Below are 19446 nucleotides of genomic sequence, written 5' to 3'. Positions count from 1 at the left end.
CACTACACGCTTTCTTTACGCTTAACACAGTAAAAAGTGAGGGTTGGAGGCTTATCAACATACTCAAGGTTACACAGCTAGTAAATGATGAAACTGGAAACTGAACTTGGTTTATTTCAAAAGCCCGTGCCATCCTGCCTCTAGCAATCAAGCTGGTCTTACTGCTGTGCAAAATTAATAAATGCTACTTTCTATATTTAAAAGCACTCAAGCTTTTTTTTCCTCCTTCTAAAGAGAACCTATCTTGAAAAAAATTAATCCACAATTACTATCAGGAAAATAAATACAAGGTATCCAACACAAACATTAAAATACATACACGAGTTCTTTAGTTGGCTTAATATTTTGTTTTCTACCAGTTTCAGTCCTGACATAAAATCTGGGTGTGGTGAGCAAGAATTTTTCAATAATTCTTTACCCTCTCAGTGTGCCCACGAACACCGAAGATAAAGATGTGATTCATCTCAACCACAGGAACAAATTTTGTCAGGTGTGGGGTTAAAACCATGAAATGTTAATTCCCTGTGGGTATGCGTAGGTCTGAACTGCCAAAAAGAAGCTAGACTGGGACTGTCTCCATGGCAACATATCTTTTTAACTTTTTGTGCATAACAAAGCAGTTTTAGTTTGCTTGTGGTTTTTTTAATGGTCAGAGGGAGAGACAACAGGACATTATTTCAGAAAGCCTTGAAACATTTGCTCCTGTTATCCTAAAACATATCTTCCCACACACTCACAGCTACGAACTTTTCCCCATCAGTTGTGCCGAGGACTCTGAAAGGAAAAGCATCCTATTGTAAATGACTTCTTTCGTTTCAGAGTCCTCTGGCAGTCTCAATGCTACTTTTATCGAATGTTCTTTCCAGAAAAATCACTGGACTCCCACCCTTTGTTTTCGACATTAAAAATCTGCTCTTCTGTAAAGACAAGGACCCAGAAATGGTACCACTGTTTTCTGAGATTCCAATCTTCACCTCTGAGCTATGAAAACCTCCGACAGGATAGGTCAGTCGGAATTTAGATCTTGCTTTGTCCTACCAAAATTATGTGAAATCACGTACTTAGAGACTTCCTTCAGCAGTTTTGTTTCTCTCAGTTTTAAGGATTTACAGTAACTACAAACTAGTGTCAATCCACCTGAATTAATGGGGGCGCCTGGGTGGCTCAGTCGGTTGAGCGTGAGACTTCAGCTCAGGTCATGATCTCACAGTTCGTGGGTTCGAGCCCCATGTCAGGCTCTGTGCTGACGGCTCAGAGCCTGGAGCCTACTTCACATTCTGTGTCTCCCTCTCCCTCTTCTCCTCCCCAGCTCATGCTCTGTCTCTGTCTCTCAAAAATGAATAAACATTAAAAAAAATTTTTTTTAATCCACCTGAATAGTATTTTCCTATCCTTTTCTGTATAGATAATACAATGACTAATTAAATCTGTCACCACACAGTTACAAATTTGTTTTCTTTTGATAAGAACTTCTAAGATCCACTCTCTTAGCAACTTTCATATATACAATATTAATTATAGTCACCATGCTGTGCATTACATCCCCATGACTTATTTATTTTATAACTGGAAGTTTGCACCTTGTAACTATTTTCAATGGTCCATTCAGCTGGATATGGAAGTTCCAATGTCACTTCCATTTCTTTATCAGTTCTAGCCCCCTTCAAGTAACTCGAGATATTTCACTCTTAAGAGGAACAAGGGGTGCCTGGGTGGCTCAGTCGGTTAAGCATCTGACTTCGGCTCAGGTCATGATCTCACTGCTTGTGGGTTTGAGCCCCATGTCTGGCTCTGTGCGGACAACTTGGAGCCTGGAGCCTGCTTCAGATTCTGTGTCTCCCTCTCTTTCTTTCTCTCTCAAATATAAAATAAAGAACATAAAACAAAAAATTAAAAAAAAAAAAAAAGAGGAACAAATACCTAAATCTTTTTAAGGGTAACATTATCAAAAAGTATTAAAACAGGCATGCCTGGGCGACTCAGTCGGTTAAGCCTCCAACTTTGCCTCAAGTCATGATCTCATGGTTCGTGAGTTCAAGCCCCACATCAGGCTCTGTGCTGACAGCTCAGAGCCTGGGACCTGCTTCAGATTCTATGTCTCCCTCTCTCTCTGCTCTCCCCTGCTCTCACCCTGTCTCTCTCTCTCTCTCAAAAAATAAATAAATAAATAAACATTTAAAAAAAAGTATTAAAACAGTATTTTTATCTTTTTCATTACTTTAGAATAATAGTATTTTTTGATTTATGAAACAGAGGAAATGTAACTTCTAGGCATATTTCAAACAGTTTTTCTTCATAAAATTACTTTTTAAATCCTCTTACAATTTCTCAGTGCTTCCATGCTTTTCAACTGCTAATAGTCACACACACATTTAATTTTATGATCATGGTTTAAATTACTCTGCCTTTTACTACTATCCAGAAAATCTAATCATTTACCATCACCATCAAGTAATGAGTGACTTCATATTGGTAAGTTCAGCTGTATATAAACAGATCATTTCAAATACCCTAATTTTTTTTCTTTTAACAACAGAGTGTAACAGAAAGAAGGGGTGTGGGCTTTGGAGTCTGACAAACCTAGTTTAGTTAAATCCTGTCTCCACCACTTGCTTCATGCTTAATCTTGGCCTTAACCTCTGAACCTCTGAACCTTCATCTACAAATGAAAATAATACCACCTACTAACTGAATGGTTTCCAGGGTAAAATGAAATCAACTATTTTAATGTAACTGGTCCAAAGTTATCGTTCATTGTTAGATACATTTCCACTTAAACATCTGAGATGGAAACTGTAAAATAAATTACAAATTTCTCTGCTGCCTTACACAGAGATGATAATAGGTAGATATTGTTGAACATTTTCTTAATGAATCAATGGCATCTATGAAGCAGGAAAGAATATGGAAGGCTACGGGAGTATTTTCCTCCCCAGAAAAGTTTCTATGAGGTACCTCAAACCTAACTTAAAAAAAAAAAAACACACACACACACACACACACAAACAAAAAACCTTAGAAAGCTAAATTTTGAGTTCTTATTTTGCAGTTTTTCCCTTTGCTCCTATTCATCTCTCACTACTATATCTACTCCTTCACCAAAATCTCCATCAGCACAGAAATAACACAGGCTTATCACCAAATCCTTTATCTTCTACTACTGTCTGAATGACCTTGGGCAAGTTACCCAACTTCTCTGAGTCTCATTTTTTTTTTTTTCCAGAGATTACAAAAATTCCTTTGTGGAGTACGGTTAAGAATTAGAGATAATAGACGCAAAGGGCCTACTGAAGTGAATAACACAAAATAAGCAACTGATAAACTATAATTATCACCACTCTGCTCAAATTTGCTACAAGTCTGGAAGCTCTATCACCAATATTGCAATATTTTGACATGAACTCTTAAGAGAAAGAAATTATTCAAAAAAATCTAAGGATGATGGCAGTAACTAGGAAAAACAAAATGACATTGTAAAATATATTTGCATAAAATATCAGTTACACATATGATAAATGATAAATATGCTAAGCATGACTCTGATTCAGTAACCAAAAGAATCCAACAGAAAAATGGTAAAAGGATATGAAAAGGTAGACACAAACAAATGACTTAGACGTGAAAAGATGATCAATTTCACAAAAAATGACCATCAAAACAATTATGAGATACCATCCTCTTTCACAGGGACAAAAAGTAAAGGCTGATAAAACCTTACTGGAAATGGGTAGACTCATATACTGCTGCTAGAAGAAGAATAAACTGGGCTGGGAAGAAATATGGTAATATCAGTAAACAGTTATAGTATATATTTCCTTGACCCATTCTCCTTTCAGGAATGTATCCCATAAAAATACCTAGACAAGGTATTTTCTTTTTTTTTTTTTTTAATTTTTTTTTTTTCAACGTTTATTTATTTTTTTTGGGACAGAGAGAGACAGAGCATGAACGGGGGAGGGGCAGAGACAGAGGGAGACACAGAATCGGAAACAGGCTCCAGGCTCTGAGCCATCAGCCCAGAGCCCGACGCGGGGCTCGAACTCACGGACCGCGAGATCGTGACCTGGCTGAAGTCGGACGCTTAACCGACTGCGCCACCCAGGCGCCCCTAGACAAGGTATTTTCACGAAGATATTTATTACAACATTATTTGCTATAGGAAAAAAAAAAATCACTTTGGTTAGACCTATCTATCTGTAAGTTACTAGCCAATAAACAAGTTACAATTCTATGCAACAGAAATATTATGCAGTTGTTAAAAATGATACACTTATCTATATCACCTACATGTATACGGATCTGTATGCAAAAAATATGCCTTAAAACCTTGAGGTTTATACAGGAAACCTCTCTGGATCTGGGAAGTTTGATTGAGGAGGAAGTGAAAACTTCTTATACCCTCCATAGTTGGCTTTTTAAACCAAATATATGTATTACTTTCCTTTTTTAAAATATTTGTTTGGGGGGGGGGGTTGAGCATCCAACTTCAGCTCATGTCATTATCTCACAGTTTGTAAGTTCGAGCCCCACGTCGGGCTCCGTGCTGACAGCTGAGAGTCTGGAGCCTGCTTCAGATTCTGTGTCTCCCTCTCTCTCTCTGCCCCTCCCCCATTCGTGCTCTGTCTCTCAAAATTAATAAAAACACTAAAAAAATTTTTTTAAATATTTGATAGGGAAGACCTAACCTATGAATATAGAATGATTCAGTCCATTTATATTCTCTCAGTGTTTGTTTTGATATTAGTAAAGCTCCCTAAAAAGATTTTAGAAAAAGGCCTGCAATTATCTATCACTTACATCTACAAAACATAAGAGAAAGTAAAATTACTGCCCAAATAGACCACATCTATCAATTTATGCTACAACTTAACGGGAATTCAATATACGCACGGCACTGAATTCTACATCCAGCTTACCACCAGGCTGTGGGGTCCTGAACAAATCCTTTACCTCTAAACTTTAGCATCTCCATATATAAAATAAAAATATTTTACATAGCTGATGGTTCTAAAGTAGCACAAAAAATTTAAGGTATTATAAGTCATTCAATCAATCAAAATCCTTTGTTAGAACCCATCCCATAAACATTATTACCATCATTAATACCTCTAGAATACCCATTTGCTTGTTTTTAATAACCATCACTATGAATTTTAGAATAAGCAGTATTAAGAATCATGACCAACTGTAATTATATCAATTACAAATTTTTAAAATGTAACTTCCTAAGACCTCAGTAAACACCTTATTTTTCTCCTTTTGCCAAACTAAGTCCCTCATTGCCCCAATATTTTTCTATAAATAGTTCGAATTACCTTTTCAAGGCTGAAAAAGTTAGTAGTGTTTCCAAATGTGTTGAGGCTTGTAGATCCCGTTTTCTTACTGAGTGCTGCTGGATATTGGATAAAGAGAGGATATCGTAGTCTGAGAGTAAAGAATCAAGCTTTTCTGAAATAAAGGTAAAAAGGTTATTAACACCTAAACTTACTAATCAATTGTAATATCACTAAAATGACAAGTTCTGACAACAAACTCTTCCTGACGCATTTTGAAGTGCTAAGCATAACCTATGAAGCATTCTTGCCCCCCCAAATTAATTAATTAAAAGGCAAAAAACACAAATCAAACCTGAATTTAATCAAAACCTAACTTCCACTTTTTAAGACATAAAGGGATTAGATTGCCAAATTAACTAACAACCTTAGGAAGCAATCAGCCACACCCAGAATGTTAGAATTCCTACAGAACAAATGACCCAATTTCTTCAGGAAATAAATGGCATGGGAAAGAAGGGTGGGGCAGAGACAAAACACAGCAGTCCTCCCTTATCTGAGGCTTCCAGCTCTGAGCTTTCAGTTACCCAAGGCCAGCTGTGGTCTGGAAGCAAATGATCCTCCTGATCTACCGTCAGAAGGTCAATACACAGTAGCCTAACACTACGTCAAAATGCCTACATCATTCACCTTACTTCATCTTAACGTGTATGCAGTTTAGTTTAACAGCTCACACTGTCACAAGGGTAAGTTCGGTAAAATAAGACTTTAGGAGGGGTGCCTCACTGGCTCAGTTGGTAGATCATGCAACTCGAGCTTGCAGTTGTGAGTTAAAGCACCATGCTGAGCATAAAGCTTACTTTAAAAAAAAAAAAAAAAAGATTTTGGGAGAGACCACATTCGTACAAACTTTTATTATGGTATATTGTTATAATTGTTCGATTTTATTATTACTGTTGTTTAATTCTTACTCTAATTTATAAATGAAACTTTACGATAGGTAAGCACCTACAGGAAAAACACAATATATCACAGGGCTTGGATAGTACTTATCCATGGTTTCAGGCATCTACAGGGTGGAGGGAGGGGTGTCTTGGAATGTATCCCCCACAGATAAAGGGAACTACTATAGACAAGAATATGGCAAGCAAGCCAATGTGTGAACCTTTTTTTTTTCTAAAAGATTTTATTTTTAAGTAATCTCTCCACCCAATATGGTGCTCAAACTCACAACCCCAAGGTCAAGAATCACACACTCTACCAACTGAGCCAGCCAGGCACCTCGACCTTTTTGGATCCTAGGTCAAACAAACCAATGTGAAAAGATACTTGTGACAATTAGGGAAATCTGAACATGAGTTCACATTCATACTAGCTACTAATAATTTTGATATCTCAAAGAGTATCATGTTATGAATGAGCTAATTTCTAAATTCAAGGCATTTCTGGCCTGTCAGCTTAGAATTGCTAAGATGAAGGTGACCAACTCAAACTGACCACTGCTAACCAGGGCTATATGAATTCCTTAACAATTCATGTGTAGTACGAAAGAGCAACAAATGTATTAATGGCCTGAACAAACCGAAAGTAAATCTTTTACAGAAAAATTACATATTCCAAATTAAAGAGCAAAAAACAGGTAATATCCCCATCACTGCTGCCCTCAACAGACACAGCAGAATGATCAATCCACTGGACATGAGGAAGTAGAAGTGATATGACCAAACTAATCCCTGAAAAAAAAAAAAAACAACCAACATTAATTATTTTACTAGACTGACTTGGAACCCAAGAAAAGCAAAGATGCACTACCCCAAAAACAAAACATGCACAAAAACATTTTTATTTGGTATAGAGCAAGGGTAAACACTATAAAGTATATGATACCCATGTAAGTCACTTTTCATCATCAGCTTAGCTGCCTCTTCCAAAATCAGGAGGATTTTTGGAAGACTATTTTGGTGACTGAAGTCTGTAGAAATTGTCTAAAAATATTGGAGCTGATGTTTTCCTTTTCTCTCAACAAATACCACTACAGAAGCAATGGTGTTCAAAATCATTCCACTGGACTTAGAATGTCCTTAAAATATAACACCAGGAGCTTAAAATACAAGTATATTGTTACTGAGGTTAAATATGCCCACAAAACCACTTTGAAAAGAATTGATCCAAAACTCGTCCCTCTTCCCCTAAATATCCTCAGTTGGTTGAGTCACCAATTCATTAATTCCCTCTTATGTGCCAGGCACTAGTCTAAGTACTGATATCGCATTAAATAAAGCAAAGTCCTTGCCTACTGAAGTACTCATTTTAGTGTGGGAGAGACAGACAATGCACAAAAATGTCAGTACTGTGGACGTTAAAGCAGGATAGCAAAGACAGGCAGTAGGCAGGACCAGTTTAAGAAGAGGGGTCAAGGGGCGCCTGGGTGGCGCAGTCGGTTAAGCGTCCGACTTCAGCCAGGTCACGATCTCGCGGTCCGTGAGTTCGAGCCCCGCGTCGGGCTCTGCGCTGATGGCTCAGAGCCTGGGGCCTGTTTCCAATTCTGTGTCTCCCTCTCTCTCTGCCCCTCCCCCGTTCATGCTCTGTCTCTCTCTGTCCCAAGAATAAATAAACGTTGGAAAAAAAAATTAAAAAAAAAAAAGAAGAGGGGTCAAAGAAGGAAAGATGCTTCACTGTTGCATAATATTTAGGCAAACCTGAAGAAAACAAGAGGTAAGCATGCTGTTATATGATGAAAGTAAATTTTTTTTTAAGTGGTGCCATGCCCAACATGGAGCTCAAACTCACAACCCTGACATCAAGAGTCACAAGCTCTAACGTCTGAACCAGCCAGAGGCCCCGAAAGTAAATTTCATCAAAATCCATTCAAGGCTCTAACTCAAGATAAGATTAAATAAAGTGGCAGCAAAGTTCACATTTTTGGGTACCATTGATTTTCCATCAATAAAATTTCCTTTAAAATTTAATCAACAGAAAAGCTGTTTCAAAAGGCATCAATCACTTTTATGCCAATGGATGGTTGTTGATTTGGCATTATTAATTATAACACTTAGCAGTACCAATGAAAACCTTCAAGAAGCTAACCATTTATTCAAAAACGTTTTTTTACTTTTTTTTTTTTTTAAGTAGGCTCCACACCCAACGTGGGGCTCAAACTCATGACCCTAAGATTAAGAATCACACGCTCTACCGACTGAACCAGCCAAGTGTCCCTATTCAACAATTTTTGAGTGTGTACTTCCTACAAGACACTTTGCTGGATGTTTTATTACATTATCTACACAACACACCTAGCGTAGTATCCCCATTTACAGATGAAGAAACAGACTCAAGGAGAATAATATCACAAGACTAATGCAGCACAGAACCAAGATTTGAACTTGGGCTTCTCTGGCTGAAAACCCCATGCTTCACTGATGTCATATTTGTGAAACTCCTTAAAAATATCCTAACTCTTCTTAGACCTTCTACTTCTTGACCTCCTACTTTCTGATGTGTCAACCAAACATGACCTTGCCTCTCTCTGAATTCTGTAGCCCTTTGTTTACAACTCTTTTTTCCAGTACTTCTGTGTTATATTTGTCTTATCTCACGGATTGTAAAACAGCCAAAAGGGAGCTGGGTTTTATTACTCACAGTATCCTTACTTCACAACACCCAGCATAGAACCTTGCAAAAAACAGCATTGCTGTGTGCACCAATTGCACAAATCCTCAATGCCAAGATGCTGATACAATCCTTTATAGCTCTTCAACTTCCTTGGTACAGGTTGGTACATGAACTCAGTTTCATTCAAGATCATAATCACTCCTACTGGCTGCAAACCTTAACCTCAATACTATAGTGTCATTGTCAATAAGATAGGCCAGTTGTTCTCAAAGTGTGGTCCCTACACCGGCAGCGCCACCTAGGAACTTGTTAGAAAGGCCAGTTTTCAGGCCTCTTCTCCGTCCTACTCAGTCAGAAATCCTGGGGTTGAGGCCCAGCAATCTGTGTTTAACATGCCTTCCAGGTGATGCTGATGCACTCAGGTCTGAGAACCCCTGAACTAGGCTCAAGGAAGTAGCTCAAAGTGAAGACAAAGCTTTAGGTACAAAGACGGTCCTTGTCCAGCCTTCCATTATTTTTAAGAACAAAAATCAGAAACAAGGTACATTAATAAACTGAGAAAAAGATACATTATAGCACTTCAAAATGACAAAAAAATCTACAATCATTAAAAACGCTGGGAACAATAGGTTTCTAAGAACATGGGAAAATACACTATAAGTAAACAAGATTAAGACAACAAGGATAAATAAACAAGAGTAGATTTAAAAAAACTATTCATATTGCATGATCTTAACTATGTATAAAAATAGGCCTAGAAAAAAGAAAGAGCGCGATAGTAACATCACTGGTTATCTTTAGGTATATTTTCCATAACAAGCACCTTTAAAATGTAGCTTGCTAAAGTACTTTGAAATACCTAAGGTAATGTGTTTCAACTGTAATGTGCCATATTATAATTACTAGATATCTCCCACTGGATGCCCTGGCACCACTCCCCTCATCCAACAGAGTAAACGCACGCCCCTCGTCCAACAGAGATCCTGCTCTCAGTACCCGCCTGCACCAGCAAGGAGTCTCTCAGATACCTGGCATTCCACCGTACCTCACCTCCGAAATTCCAACCACACTGGTCATCTCAACTTTCAATTGCTTTTTCAACAGAATTTGAAATAATTCCCAAGAGTTTATCTTTTATCCATATCCAAATCTCGGAATAAACTTAAACAGAATCCATTTAATTATCTTTCTTAGCACTCCACCAAGGCTGCCCAGCACTCTCTACAATGAGGACATCTTCCTTGCTTTCTAAGTCCTTCCAGCAGTCCCGTAAACAACTGAGCTTTTTTCTCAATTTAGCTGGCTACAAACACAAAATTAGAAAACAACAGACACAATTCAAAAGGTCAGACTGGAGTACTACTTTATTTAGGTATTGCCTACCATCCCTCCCTGCTCTTCTCTGCCACATGCTATGGTTTCCCTCACTTGGCCTCCTCTGTCTAGTTGTCCTTACTGCTTCTGTCCTTACTGCTCTCCCACCCCCACTGCTCCTTTCCTGCATACACAGTCTGCACAGTTTTCCTCCCTTCTACCAGACCCCACCTACTCATTTATTCAACATTTGTTGAAAATATCCCACCTTCCAGGCACTAGGGATATAATAGAGAGAAATAGGTATCTGATAGAATTATAACACTGGAGAGAAGACCACCATACAAAAAAAAATTATAAAGTATGTCAGGTACCCAGGGAGAGGAAGTTGCAAGAAGTCATGGAAGGACAGAGCAGGATGACTCCTGCCTGGCAAGCCAAGGATGCTTTCCTGGGGAACAGTACTGAAGCCAAGACCAAAAGGGCGAGTCCACCAAGGGAAAGAAAGGACAGGGTTCTAAGTAGAAGGCCTAACATATACATTGAGGTCCACAGGAAACAGAGCAGAATACTCAAAGAAATGAAAGTAACTCACTGAGGCTGGAGTACAGAACGACACAAGAGGTGTGAGACTGGAGGCAGACAGAATTCGGTCAAGGAAGGCCATGGAACTAAATTAAGGATTTTGGACTGTAGATAAGGCAACAGAGATAAGGCAACAGCTGTAAGAAATTTCAATGTGACTGCAGTGTGGAAAGTGGGCTAAAGGGGAACAAGACCGGAGTCTGGGAAATTGGCTAGTAAGCAGACAAGCCATCCAGGCAGAGATCATGAAAAGACCCCCAGGTTCCTGGCATGGGTACCTGGGTAGACAGTGGCACCACATTCACGGAGATATTTAAAAAAACAAAAACAAAAACAAAAACATGAGTAGGAGCAGGTTTGGGGGAAGGGACGATGGGGGACAGCTGGATGCTGAAAGACTCTGGAGTTCCATACTATATCTTGTTTCTTATACAGTTTGCAATTACACTGTTCCTTTACGTAAGACTTTTCTGCATTTAGTCATCATACATTGCAGTTGTCAGTGATAAGTCACATAGTGATTTCAGGCAGAGAAAGCAAATCTGTTTTACACAATTTTCAACTCCGACATGAGCAGTAAAAAGCAGCTGATACTTCATTCCTTCTACATGTTCTCAAGGGAGGAGGAGAAAACTGGAGCTTCAGGCTTGCAGTAAACTGGCTTTCTCCATGTAGGTGTGAAGTGGCCTATAGATCTGATAAACCGTCCATTCCATCCTTCTTTTACACCCAAACTGTTTCATCTCTGGGATCTGCTTTTATGGCCACTAACTGATACAAACTATACCCATATTTCTTTCATCAAGCCCAGAGCCAACATTTCTATGATAAAACCAATTTTTAAACAATCAACTGTTGTATGAGAAGAGTCTGGGAACACTTGTGGACTTTTACTTAATTTTTCTTTTTACAATAAGTTGCGTAACTTGCAAGTATAATGCAGAACCACTGTAGCCCTCGGCCTACTCACCACTGCTCTGCTGGGTGGAGAACAGAGTTCCCCAAAGTGACACATGAGTGTCATGCTCCTACTTCTGATGTCAGACATGAAAAGGAAAAAGGCAGGACTGCTGTATTTAGTCTGCTTGTGCAGAAGACACCGGAGACCTGACCGCTCTTCAGGACTCCCCAAATTATGCAGGAGAAGGGAGTGGCCTGGCCAGGTTACTGTGAAATAGGCTCTGGATGTGGGTAAATCCCTCGCTGGGGCTAAAGGATGAGAAAAAGGAGAGCGGTGCTCTCTGCCGGGCAGTGGACCCCAGAGCCTGGGAACTAAAAACTCAATTTCATAGGTATACACAGTTAGGGGTGATGGAGGATGAGCTGTCTCAATAATTCCTTATCAAGAACTCTTCACCAGGGCCAAGATTCTCCAGCAAGACCAGCCACATGGCAACTCTAAGCCCAAATAAAAGTTAGCACAACCCAAGGGAACCTGTAAGGAAACCGAGATCCGTCCATACAGCTCTGTAGCTGAAAGGGATGCAAATCCAAAATAGTCAGTGAACTACTTCCACACCTTCCAGCACCTCCGCCTATTCCTAACCACTGTACCCAATACTTTCTTCTCATCAAACAAATAGATGGTAAGTAATTCTGCACTTATATTTGAAGTGCCTGTGAACAGGAGACAGAAATATCAAGTGGGCAGTTGGATACAGGAGTGTGGAGCTTCGGACAAGTCTAAGTCAGAGATACATATTTACTAGTTATTAGAATATGTAAGTGAAAGGAGGGCAGCAGATGAGACTTGTCAAAGTCGACAACCCATGTGGGAGGGGAGGGGAGGGGAGGGGAGGGGAGGGGAGAAGAGAGAAGAGAAGAGAAGAGAAGAGAAGAGAAGAGAAGAGAAGAGAAGAGAAGAGAAAAAAAAAGAAACGTGTGGGAGGGAGATACCACTCTCCTGGGTTAATTTTAGGACTAAGTTAAGGGATATAAAAAAAAGCATTTGATTTCACTTCCCTACCTCAGTAAAATCTATTCTCTACTCTGGTCCCTCCTTCCCTCTATCAGTCTTTTTTCAGACTTTCTTTAAATTATACTTCTAACTGAAAACACCATCTCTCACAAGTACAAATTGGTAAAGAACCCAAAAATCAACCACCCTTGGCCTCAGAGGACACCTACACTTACTGTTCTGGAAAACTCTGTAAAGGCCAAAGGGATTTCTCTCAATGAAATACAGTTTATCTCTCTGACTAGTTCAAAGCAGACTGGCATTAAATCTCTCTTGGAGCAGTTAGGGTGGTTAAGTGTTTCGGTTTCAAAGGAATGCAGCCTGTAAGCAAAATTAACATCAAAAGAGGAAGCCAGATGTCAAACCATTGAGCAAAATGGTGGCCAATAATGAGAAACAAGCACTGCAATGTGGAGAATCCCCACACCAATAACCTCAAGGTAAATTTCAAAACGTTTCTGATACAAACTTTCATCCCTCATCATGACCTATATTTTTTTCCTCCACCCACTACATCCTCTTTTATTAAAAGTAACACAAAAGGAAAACACTTTTGAAATCAGAGTGAGACTTATACACCCCAGCCGCAACTTCAACAAGATATCATCGTGACTAAGTTCACATGACTCATAATTTTCCTGAATTATGCAATTCATAACAGTTCAATCGAAATCATCTTGGGTGTCCCATGGAGTACTTCAAAAGCCAGGATTCTAGTATATATTTCTATCCTTCAAAGACTGTTATCAAATCCCAATCAATATTTAGTACTGAAGGACACCTCGTTGGCTCAGTCAGTAGAGCATGTGACCCCTGATCTTGGGGTTGTGAGTTCGAGCATCATGTCGGGGGTAGAATTTACTTAAGAAAAGTAACACTGAGGTTACAGTAGCATTTATAGAATAAGTAGGCTACCATAAACCATGCTCTTTAACTATAAAACTATTCTTTGATCTTGAGCAGTTAAGCAACCAATCACATCCTAAGCCATCAAACTCAAACACACACACACACACACACACACACACACACACACACACAGAGTCATTCTTCAAAAGAAAGAATACCCACAAGGCATATATTTATCACTGTGACAACGGGACAACTCACTACACCTTCCTTAGATTCATTTTTTTCTGTTTTATTTTAAAAACTAAAACATGATCTCTAAGATTCCTTGCAACTCTACAGTCTCTAAGTGCCCCCGCCAGGAGTGTCCTTATTTTCCCTCTTCATCTACCTAAACTTAAAGTCTGGGCTCTGAGTATCACCTCCCTCAGGGAGCTTCCATAACCTTCCCAGGCCAGGTCGGGTGCCTCCTCGTGGTAACAATACTTGCCATGAGGCACTTGTATCAGTCTCCTCCATGTTGCTTTGGAACTGTCCGTTTGGACCTCTCTACACGACTGATGCAAAAGCTTCGTCAAGATGAACACTGTTCATCTTTCTTTTTTTTTTTTAATTTTTTTTTCAACATTTTTATTTATTTTTGGGACAGAGAGAGACAGAGCATGAACAGGGGAGGGGCAGAGAGAGAGGGAGACACAGAATCGGAAACAGGCTCCAGGCTCTGAGCCATCAGCCCAGAGCCTGACGCAGGGCTCGAACTCACGGACCGCGAGATCGTGACCTGGCTGAAGTCGGACGCTTAACCGACTGCGCCACCCAGGCGCCCCACATTGTTCATCTTTCTATTGCCAGCGCCACACGTAATACTTGCATACGCTACGTGTTCTTCTAACATCTGGTGAATACATGGATAAGTCTATGCATTTTCCTGGCACTAGTGGTAGCCACCTCACAAATACAAAGCACACCGTCAACACACACACACACACACACACACACACACACACACACACACACACACACTTCTACGATCTGTAAATGTTGTAGAGGGTTCATCTAGAGAGTAAGGTTTTCCTCCACTCTGTGCGCACCCTTAGGATTCACATGCTACTGACTTTCCAGCTGTGAACAAGAGCGTGTTAATAAAAGTGAAACAGCCGTGTTATACTGGTGAAAATATAATTTTAATATCTCAAAAAACCCGTTCTTTTTATTAACATTTATCCTTACGAAGTAGATCCTTACCCTATCCCTCCATCCTGACCACCCCTACCTCAAAGTTCCCCTTCAGTCTGTACTGACTTAGCACATCTCGGCCCTTCCTAACGAGCTCCCTTGTCGTTCATTAAACTACTCACCTGTAATCCATTTCAATTTGAGATAACCACAAAGCAGTTGTTCCAGTGAGGACACTCAACACCTTTAATACCCTCAGTCAATTACAATTTCTTCCCCTTAAATAAAAGAATTGCCAGGCAAACTAATGTGAAGGTTTTAATTAGCTATAAAGAAAGCCCACGTGGTGTCTCAATCTTCACAACACTATATATGGAATCACGGTGGTATTTGGGGACCAATACAACTATGAAAAAATCAACCCTGCACACTGGGAAAACATACTAGGCTTCATATGTAGTTACTAATTAAACTGTGTTACATGTCAACTTTTGGAAGGTAAAAGACCCTAGGACATTGTAACTTCACACGAACTTCACATCTCTGAATATACGTCCATCCTGAAAATCCAGCCTCTTTAGAAAATCTAAATAAGAACCCTCTACTTTCTGGGCTCAAAACTGATCAAACTGGTCGTCTCTGAGAACTTCTTTGTTTTAAAATGGCAAGGAAGGCTTTCACGCAGCATCAAAAAGTCCTCTTGGTAGGTTTAAGCACCTCCTCCCAGCACCTCCAATAAGCTACAATTTAAATAAGTACCTGCTTAAAAATTCGCAAAACAGAAGTTCAAGATTGAGCTCTCCGGTCTCCGCCTTCCAACCAGATTACTACTTAAGTACCTCCTACAGCAGAAATTCTAGTTCATTTTGGAGAGCCAGGGAGAGCTGTGGGGCTCTGGGCCCTTCCCATCCTCCACCAAGTCCCGGCTTTGGTAGGAACCCCTTAGTAGGACAGGGACCTGCACCACATCTCCCTCCCCAAACACGAGCCAACACCCCCCCCCGCCCGCCCCGTGCTTCCCTCTTTCCCGAACTACTCCCCAAACACAAACTCAGGAGGCCGACCCCTCCCCGGGCCTCAGTCACCACAGGGGGCCCTTCCAGTATCCCTTTCCCATTCAGAAAGTCAAGCCGGTCCTCCTACTTTCCCTAAACTCCGAGAGCCACACCCCCTTCCTGCACTGAAAACTTAGGGACGCGCCACCGTCCTCCAACACCCCGCCCCCAAACACCTGAAAGATCCTGCTCCCCTGCTCTTCCCCGAAAGCAGCGCGCTCCAGGCGCCCGGCGCCTGTCTAAGCCAACTCTCCCGGGTCTTTACCGAGTCGCTGCGGGGAGCCGAAGCCCGGCCCGTCCGGAGGTCGCGGCGCCAGCACGAAAGGAACCACGCTGGTCAGGAAGAGGAGACACTGCCTCATGTTCCCGGCCCGGCCACCGGCTCCAGCTCTCTGGGCAGCCTTCGCCTGACGGGGGGGGCGCTCAGGACACTGCTCGCATTGGGAGAGAAGGGAATCCGCCCGGCCCGGCCCCTCAAGACTCTGACTCCTCCCGCGCCGCCTACCGGAAGACTCTAGACCTCGGCTCCAGGTCCCCGGAAGTGCAGGAAGCGCTCGGAGAGGGCGGCTCAACTCGCTTCCGGCCGCCGCCGGCCCCCACACCGCCCACAGCCGGAAGCCTGGCCCTGCGCGGCATGCCGGGAGGCCTTCGCTGGCCCCGCCCCGTGCCGGCGCCCCGCCCCCTCACCGCCCCTCCGCCCTCCCGCTCCGTCTCCCCAGGGGCGCGGCCGGCGCCTACACGGCCTGACTCGACCCATCCGGGCCTCGCCTTTGTCCTCGGGTGACCGCCGCGAGGGAGGCGGGAGCTCGTGACTAGGCCCTCAGAGGCGCGTCGGGCCGCCTCCGTCGTCTGAGTCCCACGTCTGGTTAGGATCCCCGTTACGCTTTTCACTCCACGGCTGTAGAAAGCGCCCTGCGGCCCAGGGCCTACCGCGAGGGGCGCCTGGGCTGGGACGCCGGATGGAGGCGGCCCAGCTTCTGACCCGGGAGAATCTCTGTCCACGCGCCAGGGTCCTGGGAGACCAGCCTCCCGGACGCAAGTGGGGTGTCCAGGCGGGCCGTCCGCGCCTAGCGTGCGGCCACCGGCGGCGTCCCTTGTGATCAACAAGGCTTGGTGGCGGGAAATGAAAGGTAGCCTTCTGGACGCGAGTTTTCTCGTTGGCCCCGCTGTAGGTAGAGAGGGTCTGCAAGCTTTTACAGAAACTAGGTTCCTGGCCCTAACTCCTCCACATCTGTGAGTACAGGAGCTAGAATCTTCCAGCCAACTTTCTAAAAAGTCCTGCTTGGTTCGTTTAGCTTAGATTGGAGAGTTCCCAAAGCAGTTTGTATCTTGTGTTGCAATCCTTCGCATAATTTTAGTAGTTGAGTGTTTATAGTATTGAAGAAAACATTCTAATAACATTTGATGCGTATTGCTATTTTGGTTCAACTAAAATTTATACAAGTAGGACATAACACATTTCCCACTTAAGAGTGAGTGGAACAGCCTTTTCTCCATTATGAAGTGATAACTTGTTGGGAATAGAATATAGCCTTGCTTGGTGAACTTTCAAGGCTAGCTCCTAATAAAATACACAAACGATGGTTTAAATTTAGGTTCATTGTGGTAGGGCCTTAGTAAAACCTCAGCATCTTTTCCAGCCGTTGTTATCCATAGTCACTGGCTTTGTGCATTTTTGGTTTAACTGCAACTGGTTCATCTGAGGTAGGCCTTCATTAAATAGAAACACTGATTGCGTGCCTAGTCAAAGGTAGGCAGAATTTTGCCTCTGCAAATTGTACCCAACTTAAAAAATTGTATCTTGGGTGGCTGTCAGTTGAGCATCCGACTTCGGCTAGGGTCATGGTCTCACGATTCAAGAGTTCGAGTTGTGCATCGGGGCTCTCTGCTGTCAGAGCAGAGCCCACTTTGGATCTTCTGCCTCCCTCTCTCTCTGCCCTTCCCCTGCTTGTGTGCACTCTCCCAAAATAAAAATAAAACATTTTTTAAAAATAAAAAAATTGTTTCCCCCAAAAATGTGACCATTGTGTACAATTTTTTTTTCTTGAACACCTAGGCACCATACTCTCCAGCTTATAAACTTTATTTAGATCTTCATTTATATTCTTTCAGTGTCTTCCACGGCTCTACACTTGCTCATAGAAAACACTTAGCTATCTGTTTCATAAATGCCATTTTTAATTTTTTTAGTGTTTATTTTTGAAAGAGAGAGAGACACACAGTGCAACCAGGGGAGGGGCAGAGAGAGAGGGAGGCAAAGAATTCGAAGCAGGCTCCAGGCTCCAAGCTGTCAGCACAGAGCCCGATGCGGGACTCAACCCAATAAACCAGAAGATCATGACCTGAGCCGAAGTCAGATGCTGAGCCACCCAGGCAGCCCTTTTTTTTTAGGTAGGTTCCATGTCCAGTGTGGGGCTTGAACTCACAATCCAGGAGTCTTCTGCTTTACCAGCTATGCCTGCCCAGTGGCCCAGTAAAAGTGAAGCTCCTGGTCTACTTTTTCATATCCAGAAGTCCTAGATTTCCAGGAATTCGAAGCAATCTCTCCCGTTTACAAATCAGGACCCAAATTCCAATTTGATGTTTGTCTTTCATTTCTCATTGTCCATAAGATAAATAAGTAAAATAAGATGAATGAGCACCACGTGGGGGAGGTAAAGAGTCAGAGGAACATGATAAGAGGGACATATTGGATAGGAAAACTAGGAGTCTGAGCCAGTTGTCTCCAAGCTTTTATTCTCTTATCCCAAAAAGAATTGATCAGCATGAAAGGATGAAATTTCCAGCATAATATAAACACTTTTAAAATTGAATTTGTTAAAAGTCCTTCTTTCAGATTTACCCAATGGGATATAAATATCAGAGATCTGATAGCTTCCATGGCCACTGCTTCTCAGTAGCCCCCAGTGATCCCTGCTTCCTGATACGCACACTCTTGTATAGTCAATCCCCTTCAACACTGGACCCAGAGTTGGTCTGTATGACCAACAGCATACAGCAGAAGTGATGGTATTTCACTGCCAAGGTTGTGAGAGACTGTGTCTTCCATCTGATGTGCTCACTTGGCTTGCTCACTCTCTCTTAGGTTAGACTTGCTGCAGATCATATGAGTGAGCTTGGAAGTGAACTCTCCAGCCCTCGGCGAGCTATGAGGTGACCACAGTCCCTCAGCCCAACAGCTTGACAGCAACCTCTGGAGACCCTGAGGCAGAAACACTGAACTAAGCCATTCCCTGATTCCTGACCCTCAGAAACTTCGGGAGAGAATAAACGTTGCTTTAAGCTCCTAAGGTAGGGGTCATTTGTTACACAGCCACTATTATCCACTTAAAAAAAATACAGCCAGGGGCACCGGGCTGGCTCAGTCTATAGAGCATGTGACTCTTGATCTCAGGGTCATGAGTTCAAGCCCCACATTGGGCATAGGGCCTGCTTTAAAAAAATACAGGAGCAGGTTGACTAGTATGATAGGAGACAATAGGTTTCACTAGGCAGAGAGGGAAAGATTAGAGCCTGAGATCCCTGGGGGGTGGGGGTGGGGGGGACACCCATTTTGGAATAATGCTAGGCATGTCTGAACACAGCAAACCCCCTCAAGTTTCCTCTTAAGACTGTAAGACCCCAC

The 19446-nt window shown here is 42.0% G+C and overlaps 1 protein-coding gene across 1 annotated transcript in view; it reads right to left on the bottom strand.

Moving 5' to 3' along the window:
• ADAM17 (ADAM metallopeptidase domain 17) overlaps positions 1 to 16331 on the bottom strand; it is a 53699-nt gene extending 37368 nt beyond the window's left edge. The window contains exons 1-2 of the mRNA XM_047068923.1: positions 16087 to 16331; positions 5316 to 5448 (exon numbers count right to left, since the gene is read on the bottom strand). Of these exons, the coding sequence (XP_046924879.1) occupies positions 5316 to 5448; positions 16087 to 16183 (230 nt within the window). The 5' untranslated portion in view covers positions 16184 to 16331. The remainder of the gene's footprint in view (positions 1 to 5315; positions 5449 to 16086) is intronic.
• Positions 16332 to 19446: the final 3115 nt, after the last annotated feature.

This window comes from Lynx rufus, unplaced genomic scaffold (assembly GCF_022079265.1).
Source record: "Lynx rufus isolate CCGP_SWC_20201006 ecotype Redwood Valley unplaced genomic scaffold, mLynRuf1.p SCAF_8, whole genome shotgun sequence".
NCBI lineage: Eukaryota > Metazoa > Chordata > Mammalia > Carnivora > Felidae > Lynx > Lynx rufus.
The sequence above is the reverse complement of the archived record's forward strand: the minus strand, read 5'-3'. Positions and strand labels throughout refer to the sequence as shown.